General features: G+C 35.7%; 3 protein-coding genes across 6 annotated transcripts; 2 read left to right on the top strand and 1 right to left on the bottom strand.

Annotated features, from left to right (window-relative positions):
- The first annotated feature begins 3,697 nt into the window (after positions 1 to 3,697).
- Positions 3,698 to 6,102, top strand: LOC113777813 (actin-depolymerizing factor 1). Of its 3 annotated transcripts, none has more exons than XM_027323037.1 (3): positions 3,698 to 3,906; positions 5,277 to 5,470; positions 5,672 to 6,102. In XM_027323037.1, the coding sequence occupies exons 1-3, from the start codon at positions 3,904 to 3,906 to the stop codon at positions 5,820 to 5,822; spliced, it is 348 nt and encodes a 115-aa protein (XP_027178838.1). In that variant the 5' UTR covers positions 3,698 to 3,903; the 3' UTR covers positions 5,823 to 6,102. The 3 variants fall into 3 exon arrangements, with proteins under 3 accessions (XP_027178838.1, XP_027178829.1, XP_027178821.1); XM_027323028.1 differs by having other exon boundaries at positions 3,701 to 3,906; positions 5,340 to 5,542; XM_027323020.1 differs by having other exon boundaries at positions 3,702 to 3,906; positions 5,277 to 5,542.
- Positions 6,103 to 6,206: 104 nt separating this feature from the next.
- LOC113777759 (putative pentatricopeptide repeat-containing protein At5g59900) lies at positions 6,207 to 9,244 on the bottom strand. Of its 2 annotated transcripts, XM_027322964.1 has the most exons (2): positions 7,049 to 9,244; positions 6,207 to 6,889 (listed from the first exon to the last, which is right to left on the bottom strand). In XM_027322964.1, the coding sequence occupies exons 1-2, from the start codon at positions 9,188 to 9,190 to the stop codon at positions 6,455 to 6,457; spliced, it is 2,577 nt and encodes an 858-aa protein (XP_027178765.1). In that variant the 5' UTR covers positions 9,191 to 9,244; the 3' UTR covers positions 6,207 to 6,454. The 2 variants fall into 2 exon arrangements, with proteins under 2 accessions (XP_027178765.1, XP_027178757.1); XM_027322956.1 differs by having other exon boundaries at positions 6,207 to 9,244.
- A 3,482-nt stretch (positions 9,245 to 12,726) lies between these two features.
- LOC113777794 (histone H2B) lies at positions 12,727 to 13,416 on the top strand. The gene has a single exon (XM_027322998.1). It carries the CDS (start codon positions 12,804 to 12,806, stop codon positions 13,263 to 13,265), a length of 462 nt encoding a protein of 153 aa, XP_027178799.1. The 5' UTR covers positions 12,727 to 12,803; the 3' UTR covers positions 13,266 to 13,416.
- Positions 13,417 to 14,820: the final 1,404 nt, after the last annotated feature.

Here is a 14,820-nt window from a genome sequence, read left to right as displayed (position 1 = left end):
CCCTTTCTCGCTACACGCCGCCCCTCCCCTTCCCGATCTGGCCTTGTCAAGACTAGATCGCGACCAAAGGCCTCGATCTGGTTGAGGCTAGAAGGAAGGAGCTAGGGTGTGGCAGGAAAGGGAAAGGGAAGAGAAGAGGAGGAAAGGAAGGAAGAAAAAAAAGAAGGAAGAGGAACGAGATGGAAAGAGAGGGAGGTGAAAAAGGGAGGGTAATGGTGGTAGTGATAGATAGAAGAAGAAGATACTATAGATTTTATTTTTTAATTTTTTGTATATTTGGAATTGTTTTAAAAAATAAAAAGTCTCCTGTGATAAACCTAATATACAAAAAAATTCTCTGTAGTTTCAAAATGTACAACACAATACCCCATACTTTGAACTAAATTGTAAATGTGACGGAATTCGTTAAATTTAACGGAAATGGATGAAATGACCAAAATGCCTTGATATAATTAAGCAAATGACAGCCCAAAAAAGTCATTTGTTTTATTCTCTAAATAGAGAGAATTGAGAGTTAAAGGGTAAAATAGGTATATTTGTTAAAAATTAGGTATAAATTTTTTTTTTCAGATTCCAAAAAGTCATATCCGTTAAGTTTAGTGGATTCTGTCACATTTACAATTTAGTTCGAAATATGAGGTGTCATGTTATATATTTTGAAACCACAATGGGGCTTTTCTGTATATTAAATTTACTACATGGGTTTTTTTTTGTTTTTTATCCTTTTATATATTGTATATGTGTGATGTTTTTGAGTTGTTTTTATTTATGCATTGCAATAACATCATGTTTATGAAAAAACTTGTTTTTCAAATGGAGAATCTAAACAAAGCCATATATACATTTTTCTCACATCATACTGTAGTCTTTTTTTTTCCCTTTTTTAAGTTAGTAGTAGACATGCAATAAAAAAATTTTAATTGCAACAAAATTAACTTGTTTATCCTCGTTGTCATGAAATCAGATTGATGGCTTTTTAAAGTCCGATTGCCGTCAGCCTAGCCATGTTTTTTTCTTGAAATTGCAAGAATCAAAGAAGTCAGAAACGGTAGTGAAAAGAATTTGTGCTTTTTAGTTTTTACTTCAAGGCTATTACACACCCTTGCATAACCGAATTGCACCACCTTCTTACATTGTACAGTAATGAAACAGCAAAGACCCTTGTTCTTGAAACTGGCAATTGCAAGTTGTCGTTTGTCAATCGATGAACTTTAGACACTATACCAAAAGCTCAAAAAGGAGACAGGTGATGGTGGTGGTGGGTTTGAACATTGAAGTAACATTTCAAGGAAGCTCAATCTTTATTTCGCTGTTATTGTCTTAGGATGTGATTGCTACATGGTGCCAACTCAAGCTTAATATTGAGTTGGGTATTGAAAGCTTGCTACATGGTCCCAACTCAAGCTTGTTTTCCAAAAATTAGTGTGCGATGCTTTTGGTTCAGGCTATAGTATTCTGAAGATTTTAACAATGAGAAATCACATAAAATTGGAATATAAGCTAACGCTAACACGTTAAAGTAATTAATTCAGAGGGACAGGCTGAAAAAAAGAGCAACTAACAAGCTCTCATTTGGTATCTGTCAATTCGTTCCAATTGTCATGACTTGTGAGATCTGATCAAAGTGAACAATATCTTATTCATGTGTAGAGGTGCATTCGAGTTGAGTTGAACTCGAATATTTGAGAATTGAAACTTGAGTTCAACTTAGAAGGTTTCTAACTCGACTCAAAAAAGATTTTAAATAGTTGTTAAACCTAATCAAGCTTAAGTACTTGACCTTGAACTTATTTAGTGGTTTTAAGTTTTTTTAGTAAATTTCACAAACAACATACTTAAAAGAGTAATTTTGTATTATTAATAATTTAATTAAAAATGCAACAACTCGAATGAGCTCGTTAAGCCTTTAAGTACTAGAATTTGAAATTTAAGCTTGATTCGTGAGTTCAAACGAGTAGGTTGAATTCGACAAGTCCAGTTATTGAATGAGTTGCTCGTGAATAGTTTGACTCTTTTGCACTTCTAAGCCAAATCCAACCCTAATATAACAAGCCAAATTAAAATAAGGTTTTGTTGGATTGAGGAATTTGAGTATGAATTTGAAATTCAGTCAAATCATTCTAATTGTTTAACTTTCTTAAGAGATATTTGAATTTGTAATTCATCAATTATATAAGGGAAAATGACCTGTTTCATCCCTCACATTTCGTAAAAATATTCTTTTTGTCCCTCACTTTTAAAATGAAGCAAATTTATCCCTGACATTTACAAATTAAAGCTATTACATCCCTGAACCTAATTTTCAATTTAAATCAAACCATCCAATAACCCAGTAATAAATTTTGAAAATAGAATTGAGAGATCACTCGGCCAACTTCATCATATTTACATGACATTTATTAAACCAAAAAAATAAAAATTATAACATAAAAGGCCATTCTTTGTCTTTGAATAGTAGAGTTTTTTTGGATAAATCTTTTTATGCACTATTAGTATATCCAATTGCGAATCTAGATGTGTATCATAAATATAAAATTTGATGTTTAAATTAAAATTAAAATGATATGACGATACATAAAACCGTCAGTGTATACAATGATAATGTAGGAAAGATTAATTTTTCTTTTTTATGTTATAATTTTTTATTTTTTCTTTCTATGTTCATTAAATTTCGCATGAATATCAAGTTGAGTTAACCAAGTGATCTACCAATTACACCCCCAAAATTTGTAATCAGGTTGATTGGTGGTTTGATTCAGATTGAAATTTGGGTTCAGGGATGTAATAACTTCAGTTTTTAAATGTCAAGGACGAAATTGTTTCGTTTTAAAAGTGAGGGACGAAAAGAATATTTTTGTGAAATGTAAAGGATGAAACCGATCATTTTCCCATTATATAAATACATTTTAAACATTAGAATAATTGATAATTTAAAAATCCAAATACCGCCCATAACATGTAACCATAACAAATAGTGAGACGTGAGAGGATTTCAAACATCTTCTAAGAGAAGGGTCCTGAGGGTGGGTCTAGAGTAGGCCTGCCAACGCGGATTGGATTCATCAAATTATTTCGGGTACGAATAGGGATTTAATTCCATTACCCAGACTTGAATCCGGATCCGTTTTGTCAAATGAAAAAATTGGTCGGCTACGGAATATAGTATTCCAACTCGTATTCGATCCGGATCTGGATATAAATGGATTAATAATTTAAAATATATATTTATCAATATAATTTGATTAGGGTGATGTATTTGAGTACGATTAATTTGATTTCTTTTCTTATTTGATTTTTTTTGGTGTTAGTTAGAAATTAGTTTACAAATATATTTTTTTCTCATTTTTGTTAGAAATTGTAAACTTTGATAGATTTGTTTGGGTAGATCTGACCCGGATCCGAGACTCGTCGAATCTGAATCTGAAACACAGAGTAGAAGACCTGTCGGATAACCGGATTGGATCCCGGATCCAATATAGTATATCGGGTCCGGATCCGGGTCGGGAATAATAAATTTTGATCCGGACCCGATCCGTTGACGGGCCTAGTCCAAAGGGTCACACCAACGGGGGCATATCAGACAATTCAGACAAAACACGCGTCATATCGTAACTGGCCCGACCATCTTTAACCCCCTGGAGCTATGATGCATGACCGCCATGATGATGATATTTAGTAGTCTAGTCAGTAGGACGAACATCCAAGCCGCTGCCCTCAAAATTTCCCTATTGATTTCTTTATTCCTTGGATTAAAATACAGAAGTCTCCTACAGTCCAAAGAAAAAGGCTTCTCTCAGTCTTATATCTCTCTCAGCAAGTGTCTCCGCTCCGAAATCAACTCAGCTCTAAATTATCTTCCCTCCCTCCATTTTCTCCTCCGACTCCGATCACCAGTCTTTAACCATGGTCAGTGCTTTTTCAACTCAATCTCTACTCCTAAATATAGAAAAAGTTACTAGGTGGTTTATTGTGTTTTTTTCCCCTGTTCTGTCTTCTTTTTTTTTTCCTTTTAACTAGCATACTTCTCCTATTACCGTGTATATTTACGCTATTCAATAAGAATAGGGAGGATTTTTTTTTTGTTTTGTTTTTATCCTTTCAATTTTTTTTGGCCTTTTGATTTGTGATCAGTAAAAACCTCGAGGTTAGTTTATTTGCTGCAGATTTTGAGATTTGGTTTGTTATCTGTGAGTTTCACCTCACGGATCTGATTTACCTTGAATTTTCGACCATCGATCTTAGGACCCGAAGTTGGTTTAGGCTTGCTTAAGCTGCCTGATCTCTTCTGGAAGATATTTACTTGTGCCATTTTTTGGAATACGACTTGTTTTTTATTTTCGTAATTGCAGTTCTTTTTCCCTATTTTTTGGGACCTGTACAGTTTTGCTGGTCCATCTTCTAGCATCTGAAAATGGTGGAATTGTGCTTGTTCTCTCACATTTTTGAACTAAAAGTTTTTAGTGAGGTGATCAATTCCTAACAATTTATGCTATGTTTATTGTATTAGTTGCATATGTGGATTCTGTTTGCTTGGATCATGTAAGGCATCTGTCAATTGAGTGATTTAGTTCCCCACGAAGTTTCCATTGAGCTTGTTGAAGTTAACATTTGTTCTATGCTAAACACTTCTTAAGGTTCTTGTTCTGATAGGACTTGGTCTCTTTTTATTCACAAGCCTATTGAGCATGGTGCAACACATTGAGCAACCTCTTATAGCTAAAAAAAATAGAACGTCAATGTAGATTTTATGCTTGTTTGGGCCAACTTTGATGGATTATAACTATAGTAAGTGCACAATGTAGTGAGGCCCAAGGCCTTCTCAATTAAGCAGGCTTAAGGCTGTCTAATTTCTTGTCAGATTTTGTTTATTTCATGATTTGTTTCCTTTCTTTTTTCTCTAACCTTCATTATTAGGATCAAATAGAGACAGTGGATATCTAACTGTGAACTAGTCATTGTTACCAGGTCAAAAAGATCAGATGTGTCATTCATTTTCTTAATTCAGGGAGAAATGATAATAAACGATTCATTTCTCCCTTTAATAAAAAACTGAAGTCTCAATTTCATTCATTTTTGCCTCTATTGTCTACATTAGCCATTTTCCTGTTTTTACCTCGCTCCAGAGTTCGTCTCACATGGCTCTAGTGAGTTTTCTTCTGTTAGGTTGGTTTCTTACTATCTATTCATTGCAGGCTGACAGTTGATATCATTGTGTTACATGTGCACCTCCATCTTTGTCTTTGTGGCTCTATACTTAATTTATCTGTTATCTATAGGCTAATGCAGCATCAGGTATGGCTGTGCATGATGATTGTAAATTAAAATTTTTGGAGTTGAAGGCAAAAAGGACGTACAGATTTATAGTATTCAAGATTGAGGAGAAGCAGAAGCAGGTAATTGTGGAAAAGGTTGGTGAGCCTGGTCAAAGCTACGAGGACTTTGCTGCTAGCCTTCCTGCTGATGAGTGTCGGTATGCGGTTTTTGATTTCGATTTTGTGACTGCAGAGAATTGCCAAAAGAGCAGGATTTTCTTTATTGCCTGGTATTATTGCATATCAATTTGTTATTCAAGAAAATACTTCTTAAAAAAATTTGGTTTGCCAATTTGTTACCCTTCATGTTCTGTTTGCTGACTATTACTGCTCCTTTCTGATTCTTTATTTGATTTAAGGTCTCCGGATACATCAAAAGTGCGAAGCAAAATGATCTATGCAAGCTCCAAAGACAGGTTTAAGAGGGAATTGGATGGTATCCAGGTAGAGCTGCAAGCAACTGATCCAACTGAAATGGGTCTTGATGTTTTCAAGAGTCGTGCCAACTGAACTTGAAAAACCTCTTGCATTGCAGTGAATTTCTATCGTGTCACTTACTATAAGAGCAAATGTTAATAGTTCTCTTGGGAGGTTGAACCTGGCTAAGACATGATATTAGCCTCTTGTTCAAGTTTATCGGATAGACTTGTTCTCATTTTAGATCAAGTTATGTCAGTTCGCTCTTATTTGAAGATTTGTTGTGTGTGGAAACTGTGCCACGAGACTGCACTTGGATAACCATTATTGTACTATTTATGCTTTGCATATTTGCATTCCTTCCTACAAGATATTTTGAGTGTGTTTGGATAGGATTTTCTTTTGCAAACCTCAAAGGGAGTGCTCATCGTTACGTTTCAACTCTCAACTTTCAAGCTTTTGCTCGGACATGACGAGTCAGAAAATTTTCTAAAACTTCCCATTTGAGCAATTGAGCTGTTAGCTGCTGAATCCAGTCTACACTAACAAATGTGAAAAAGAGTTGTACACATTTTCTCCCCATCATCCCATAGCATTGAAGACATCGGGCGCCATTTAGGTCATGGTCCACCAGAAAAACATGACCTTGAATGTTGCAATTTTAAAGAATGTCACAAGGTCGGCCGGTAACGTTTGTGAATCTAACTACAGAGTATTATCTAAATCTAGTCACATGTGACTGGACTGAACTTCCCAATCAAGTTTATTGCCTGCTTTCGCTCCACACGTCCTCTTCTCATTTCATCGAGCAATTGAAAAGCTTTGGCCATCTTACCAGCGATACAGCACCCATATATGACGATATTATAAGCTACTCTATCAGGTTTTACACCCCTATTCAGCATGGCTTCCCATATCCTTAAAGCTCCTTGGAAATCCCTTCTGCTGCAGTACTCATGCATGATTGTCGAATAGCTAATGCAATCAGGTGAAATACCATTGTCTATCATTTCAGCCAAGGTCTTAGCAGCTTCTTGAATTTGGCCAAACTTGCATAAACCCCGAATTACTATGTTGTACGTGACGATGTTTGCTAGAGAACCTCTGACCATTGCATTGTGTAGTTCCATTGCTTTCACCATGCACCCTTCTCTAGTGAGCTGATCAAGGAAGCAACCATAAGTAATCTGATTAGAAATCAGACCACTAGCTAGCATTTCTTTACAAAGATTCTCAGCCTTGTCAATCAATCCTGCCTTACACAGACCATTAATCATTACAGTATACGTCACAATATTTGGAATGCAGTTTTCATGTACCATTATGTCCCAATATCCCAACGCAGTCTTTACATCTCCAGCTTTACCATATGCATCAATCATGCTTGTGTAAATTACATCATCAGGCTTCAATCCCTGGTCGTGCATCTCCTTCATAACACACAATAATTTATCAGCATCATGCTGTTTTAAAGTTCCACATATAAGTACAGCATAACATATAAGGTCCATGTGTATTCCACTTTCCACCATTTCCCGACAGGCTTTCAGTGCATCCTTCAACCTTCCTTCCTTACAGTAACCATGCAGAAGGGCAGAAAAGCACATCTCGTTTAGCTTGCAATGCTTCCGATGGATGTTGTCAAAGAATTCTCTGGCTTCAGTTACTCTACCTGCCAGACAAAGGCCACTTATCAGAGGCCTATAAGTATATGTATCAGGTAAAAGACCCTTTTTCACCATCTCAACAAGCAACTCAAAGGCCCTTGCTGTGTTTCCATCCTTGCAGTGCCCCTGAATCAAGACATTATAAGTAACTTCATTAGGAATAACATTCATTTCCACCATCAAATTAAATAACTTAGTTGCTTCCCCCATCAGATTTGCATGGCAGAAGCCAGAAATAAGCACAGTGAAGGTATAAGTATTTGGTGAAATTCCTTTTCCAGTCATTTCATGATAAATCCTCAAAGCCTTGTGAACTTCTCCTTCCTTGCAGTAGCCATCTATCAACGATGTATAGGTTACAACAGTCGGAGTCAGTCCTTTATTGATCATTTCATTAAACAAAGACTCTGCAGCACTTAATTTTCCCAACTTGCATTGTCCGCTAATCAAAGAATTATAAGGATACACGGATACTTCTACACCAGCATTAAGCATTTTGGCCAAGATGCTAGATGCTGTATCCAATTTCCCACATTTGCTAAGCGAGCCTATGATAACAGAATAAGTTATATTATTTGGAAGCAACCCCCTTTCTTCCATTCTCACAAAAAGTGACTCTGCTTCATCCAATTTCCCATCTTTACACAAAGAATTCATCAAAGCATTGTATACAAACAAGTTAGGCACTATCCCAAGTCTCCCCATTTTACAAACCAAGTCGTAAGCCCCTGCAATCTCACCATTCCTTCTCATCCCATCAACAACACTCGACACAGCAGCCTCACTGGGAACAAACCCCAACTCCACCATCTCATTTATTAACTCCTTTGCAACCCCAAACTCACGCACTTTAGAAAAACCCAATATAAGCGTGCAGTATGTAATGGAATCAGCTCCCAAGCCGTTGGCGCTCAACGAATTCTTAATCTCAACTGCACGCAAAATTCTCCCATTCTTACACAACCCGTTAATCAAGACATTATACATAACAACATTCAATTCACAACCACCATTTTCAACCCAACTCACCATCTCTTCAGCTCTTTTGAAATCCCTCAACTCACATAAACTCCTAACCAACGCCGTACACATATATACATCAGGCCGAAGCCCCAGTCCGCCTATAACATCATCAAACAACTCAAGAACCATCTCAAACCGCCTAATTCGAATTAAACCATTCAAAACTGCATTCAAAGTCCTAATCTCAGGCACTAACTTACACTCCCTCATCAGCTTCACGATCACTAAACTATCCAAAGCTCTTTTATTTTGAACATAACTTTGAATTAACAAATCAAACCCCGAACTAGAAGAAAAACTCAATATTCTATAACAATTATAAAAATGCTCAAAAATTAACGAGGGATTTAAATTTCTCTGCAAAAGGGTTTGTATAAGCGAAGAGGCAGGCCAATAAAGATTGGAACTAACTAAAGAGTGGACGAGGATACAAAACGACGTAGTTGAGTGGTGGAAATTCTTGTGGAGGCCCAAGAAATTGAAGAAGCGGAGAGCTAACCTCGAGTCGTGGAGATTGGAAATGAGGACTTTTTCAACGTGGTGAGGCTTCAGGTGAGCTGAGATGGAGGGTTTGGTGAAGGTGGATTTCCAGCTCTCCTTGCCTCGCACGATGTCGTTTAAGATAGAAATGAATTTTTCGTCATCATCAATGGTTGTTTTCTGGGGGGTTTGGAATACAGATATTTGGTTGGGTCTTGGAATCGAGATTGATGAGAAGAGACGGCAGAGACGGCGACGGCGACGGAGACCAAGGCGGAGACGGTGTTTCATCTCTGCCCTCGGCCGAGTAGTTTCTCGGCTTCTCCTCGTTTTAGCTCTGGTGTACTCTATTCGATGCGAGTGGCGAATGGCGTCTAGCGCCTGGCCAGTATGGATCCGGGATAACCAAGCCCAAACTGCCTCACCTTTGAGCATGGTTTAGCACTTCAGCCCAAATTTGACACGCCCAATATTTTAATTAGGATCTGCATCACAATTTGTGGGCCCGTAAAAATCTATTGAATGGGATGATAGGATGACTGATGAGGATTGGAGGAGCGTGGAAAGGATTTGTGTATAGAACTAACTGACAATGGAACAACTTGTAAATTTTGTATTCAATAGGATTGTAGTACATGTTAAGGATTCCTGTTGGACTTGATTTTTTGGTTCCTCCGTGGATTTGTGTTTTTGTGCTTGGAAGTTGAAAACCTTATTAGATTTGATTTTTTATTCCTCCGGTTTGTATTTTGCATTTGAAAGTTGTAAATCAGCTGAAATTTTGGGGTGCAGTGTGTTTAAATGGTTTTCGGGAGAAAACTTCAAGTTCAAATGAAAGAAATTAGCTTTGTTACCAATTTTGAGCTAGTTTATATTTTAAGAAAATGTTTTGTCTCTTTCCCGAATTGTGGAAGTCAAGGTGCAAAAAGTTACGCCCTCGCCTGCCTTTCGGTTCGAGAGAATATCTAAATATATAAAAGGGAGAGTTGGGTAACGAATAGTTCCTTTTTGGTCAAGCAATTATGCTGTAATTGTTGTTGGATGTGGAGGTTATTTTCGTCAATTGGCCTGAAATGATTTAGATTAAAGCCAGAAAAAAAAATGGCGGTGGCATGCATAAACTGCATTATTATGATGCATAGATTAGGGAATGGTACATCACGTGTCTTCACACTCAAGGATCGTCACCATCACCATATCTTTCCAGGGGCAGTGTATGTGTATCGCTAAGACCAATCATATATCTAACAATTATATTATACCATATTATAACATATATATATAATCTATATAATCTAACTATATCTAATCTAGCTATCTAATTTAATCTATCTAACTGTATAAGAGGGAGAGTTGGATCATGAATAGTTCTTTTATGATCAAGCAGTTATCCTGTAACTACACAATTATTGAGGAAATAATTAATAAATTATTATTCGCTATAGTGACTCTAAAAAATGGATTTTATTACTGTGACATGAAATAAAATTGTTTGCAGAAAATGAATGCATATATTGCAAAAACATGAAATAAAATAGTGTTTTGTAAAATTGTTGAATGCAGTGGTTGTTTAGCATGTTCAGCAGTAGCTTTTGACTACACGATTCCCAAAAATTGAACAACAGTTAAAAAAAAATAAAAAATCCAACATTGTTATCACAATCAACCAAAATCGGTTAAGGTGTCAAGGGTTTGGACTAAAAATGGTTTCTAATCCTACTACTTTTTAAAACATACAATTATAAAGATATATTAGTCTATATATCCATATTTACTCTATATAATTATTACAAATTTTTAATGCCCTTGTTTTTATTCTTATTCTATTCGTTCTCTGAAAAAAATAATTAGTTTGTTATTTACTAATAGCCCGGACATCCAATAATAATTGCAGGATAATCGCTTGACAAAAAAACATTGTTTATAGGGCAACTCTCAATTTTATATTGTTAGATATATACCCATATTTAATGTATATATATAATTATTATAAAATTTTTAGCATATTCATTTTTCCTAATGGTGCTAAATTGCTCTAAATTGAAAAGCAATGTTGTATGTTATTTTTTTATTATTCTTTTAGTCAAACATGCAACATTAATTAGATTTTTTCTTACATTAAAAAAATTAAAATACTGTAAATTTCAAAAACAATGTAATAATACATGGCTCTTAATGTGGATTAATGATATAATATTAGTGAGCAGCATTTACAAAAATATGAAAGAAAAATAATTGTTGTGATTATATTGATTAAATTTTTAATTTGTGCTAAAAAGGAAATAGGCCTATATTTACGAAACTTAGTGAGTAACAGAGATATACATAAATATAGATGTGTATCTTTATAATTATCTCACTCAGACCACATAATTTATACAAATCATACCACACAAAATGTCGACACTGCATTGTCTCAATTATAGTACTTTATTAACCATTATATTGCAAAATATCATCCATACTATACAAACTATTAATACTACTATATTCACCCAACCAATTTACCATACTATTATTTTGTAATTCAAGCCAGACTTATAACAATTATATGACTCTCTACATTATAAAAAATATATAATGACTAAAAATTAAGCAACTTATCACACGGAAAATATTAGCCCTCTCACTAGTAGCAAAGGAAATGTTAATCAACCCGTGGTTACCCTGTCATTTTCTGCCATGTAGAGAACTGTTGCGTGCCTTAGTTTTTTTTTTTTTTTTTTTTTTTTTTTTTTTTGATAATGGTTGCGTGCCTTAGTTAAAGTAAGAAAGAAATGTGAGGAATGTTTTTCTTTTTTTTTTTCTTGATCTTCCGATTTTCGTTTGGATTGCCATTGAATTTGCTTGGATAGAAGTTTATTTGGATGATTTATTTGATATACTTACTATAATATTTTTTTGTAATGTGACGTATGTAAAATAAAAAGGTGATTGTAATTTGTGAAACAAATTATTTTATCTCAAATTATCTCAATCCAAACAAACTAATTGTTTTTTCAAAATCATTTATCGTTTTTAGTAAATTATTTTTTATCTTATATTCATCAAGTTATTACAATAATTTTTTTTATAAAATTTTTAAAAATTACTAATCCAAATTAGTTAGTATGCCTTTTATTAGTAAGCGATGAAAAATTATCATTTTATAGGCAACAGACGTAAGATTTTGAAAACCAATGCGTGAGGGTCGAAAAATCATCATTACCAATATGACTATGTGAGGGATGCAAAAGTTACAAAGCAAATACATGAAGGACTATTTGTTAGCTTATTCCTTTTGGTTAAAAGTTGTTTTGTAAGAATTGTATGCATTATCTATGTTTTATTTGTATGATCATTTAAATGCATATTCTGAGAAGTAATCACATATTCATAGTTCCACCAATTTAGTAAAATGCCCCAAAATTTTTGATTGAGGGCCAATTTACTAAAATACCAGATTACTGTTGAAATAGTTGAACGCATACCAAAAATTTTTTGGGTCAAATCCTGACCGTTAACTGTTCAGGACAATCTTTCTATCACCATTCCTATCTGTCCCCCGTCTTCCAACATACAACTTTCATTGGCACGTCACCGGTCCGTTCCATTCAAATAAATCCAATGATATTATGCCACGTGTAAGGTCACGTGCTTGGCGTTTCGATACTCCATGCACCCGCTTTCAGCCGTCAGATAACCGGGTCGTCTCATATCTACATCTACGGCCAATAGACTGTCCAACTCATTAATCCGCATCCCTCCCTTTCAACCAATCAGCTTACACCTCCCTCTTCTATAAATACCCACATTTCCGCATCGTCCCTATCAGCTCGTGGGTCGCAATTTACTTACCTCACTTCCAATTGAATCTCTCTTGTATTTCTACCCTCGTTAATTTCTAGAACTTTTAATTTTAGCAATGGCGCCAAAAGCTGAAAAGAAGCCCGCCGAGAAGAAGCCGGCCGGAGAGAAAGCTACGGAGGAGAAGAAGACCAGCGTCGCCGAGAAGGCTCCAGCTGAGAAGAAGCCAAAGGCCGGGAAGAAGCTGCCCAAAGAAGCCGGTGCTGGCGCCGGTGATAAGAAGAAAAAGCGTTTGAAGAAGAGCGTGGAGACCTACAAGATCTACATCTTCAGGGTGCTGAAACAAGTTCACCCAGACATCGGGATCTCCAGTAAGGCCATGGGAATCATGAACAGCTTCATCAACGATATTTTTGAGAAATTGGCTCAGGAAGCCTCCAGGCTTGCTAGGTACAACAAGAAGCCCACCATCACTTCCAGGGAGATTCAGACTGCTGTGAGACTTGTGCTGCCTGGCGAGTTGGCTAAGCATGCCGTGTCCGAGGGGACCAAGGCGGTGACCAAATTTACTAGCTCTTGACTTTTAGGGAGGTCCTAGTTGGGATGATTTGTTGGAAATGATAGAGTTAGGCTTTCATTTTGTTCCTTTTTTTTTGTTTGCTGATGTTGGATGTAAGTAACACAGGTGCTTTTGACAGTGAATGAATGAATGTTTCTAATTTTGTCCCTAATTTCTTACGTTCATTTCTCATTTGTCCTTTGGTTAAATTCACTTCATATTCTGCTTATGCATCTGTGGAATTCAATTCTGTTGTGTGATGAAATTTGAATTGTTCTTGATAATTGATGGTCTTGTATCTGTCAATGGCTTTATCTGTGCTCCGAGAGTATTGTCAAGTTGAAATCTCTGTCGGATGAGTTTCAAATTTGTTCCGTGCTATGTGAGTTTTTCTGTTGTTAATAGTCAAGAGGTCTGGGGAATCAGAAAATTTTCCCCAGTTTGCAGATGAATGGTTGTTGTACGTATGCCTTTTGGTTGGTTGATCATTATCTCTTTTATTTCACTGTTGGATTGGATGTTTGGAGCTGAATCATTGGGTTTTGCTTAAGAAAAATATGTACTAAGAAGACTAGTCCAAGGGTTCTTTTTGTAGTAGCTCTTTTGAAATTGCTGCATCATTAGTTTGGGTGTTGAGGAATTTTGAACATGAATTCAGACATTAGACATTCTGAGGCTGATTGTGCATTTCTCCTGGCTAAACAATTAGCACTTCTATGTTTGCCTGAAAATGACTGCTCACAGAATATTGCATTGAGCACTGTGCCTCAACTTCTAAGCATGGTTGTTCTACTGATTTGCTGAATTTATGTTTGCTGAAAATTGTAAGCGATATAGATGTGTATTTTGAGTTGTAGCTCTGACTTTATTGGTTTGAGAGTTCTCGAGTGGCCTTTTCATCATGCTATGGTGGGAATTGAAGTGTTTATTTTGTGAAACTCCCTTGTTGCTTTTAAGTGTTTCAGAAGAACACACTTGGTACTAAATTTGTGATGCTGATCCTTCTTCTTCAGCATTTATAAGATGCCCATTAATAGATATATCTTTTTGATGAATTTTGTGGTCCTATATCTTGATTTTTCTCTGTTACTGACTGCAAAATCATCTCTCTTTTTTGTCTGATTAGATAAGGATAGACTAGTGATGATGTCTCTGCCATTGCCCCTTGATTGTAGAGTTTTCTTGTTGCTTGATTGCAGATATAGGATACCTACTTCGTGATAATTTGTGTTTTCTAATTACAGCCATTTGATTCACGCAGCTTAGAATTTAAATTTTGCAGAATCAGTGTGACTATTCATGTTCCTGAGGTAATTTATAGCAAATTGGCTGAATGGTATTTTGTCATGCTGCCAAAAATTTAATGCTTTAATGAACCTGTGACATGTCCATGAAGGATAAACCAGAAGACTAGTTCCATTGTTTTGACATGAAAATTGCAGATGCACCGTAACTCCATGGAAGAAATAGATGTACATTACTTGATTGCTGGCTTTTAACTTTTCTGTAAGCGGAAATTGAGTTGAAATCCGAAACTGATGAGTATGTTATATTTCACATTGGAGCCACTTATTCC

The sequence above is a fragment of the Coffea eugenioides genome, chromosome 1 (genome assembly GCF_003713205.1).
Source record: "Coffea eugenioides isolate CCC68of chromosome 1, Ceug_1.0, whole genome shotgun sequence".
Taxonomy (NCBI): domain Eukaryota; kingdom Viridiplantae; phylum Streptophyta; class Magnoliopsida; order Gentianales; family Rubiaceae; genus Coffea; species Coffea eugenioides.
Note: the sequence above shows the minus strand (reverse complement) of the source record. Positions and strands in the feature narration are given on the sequence as shown.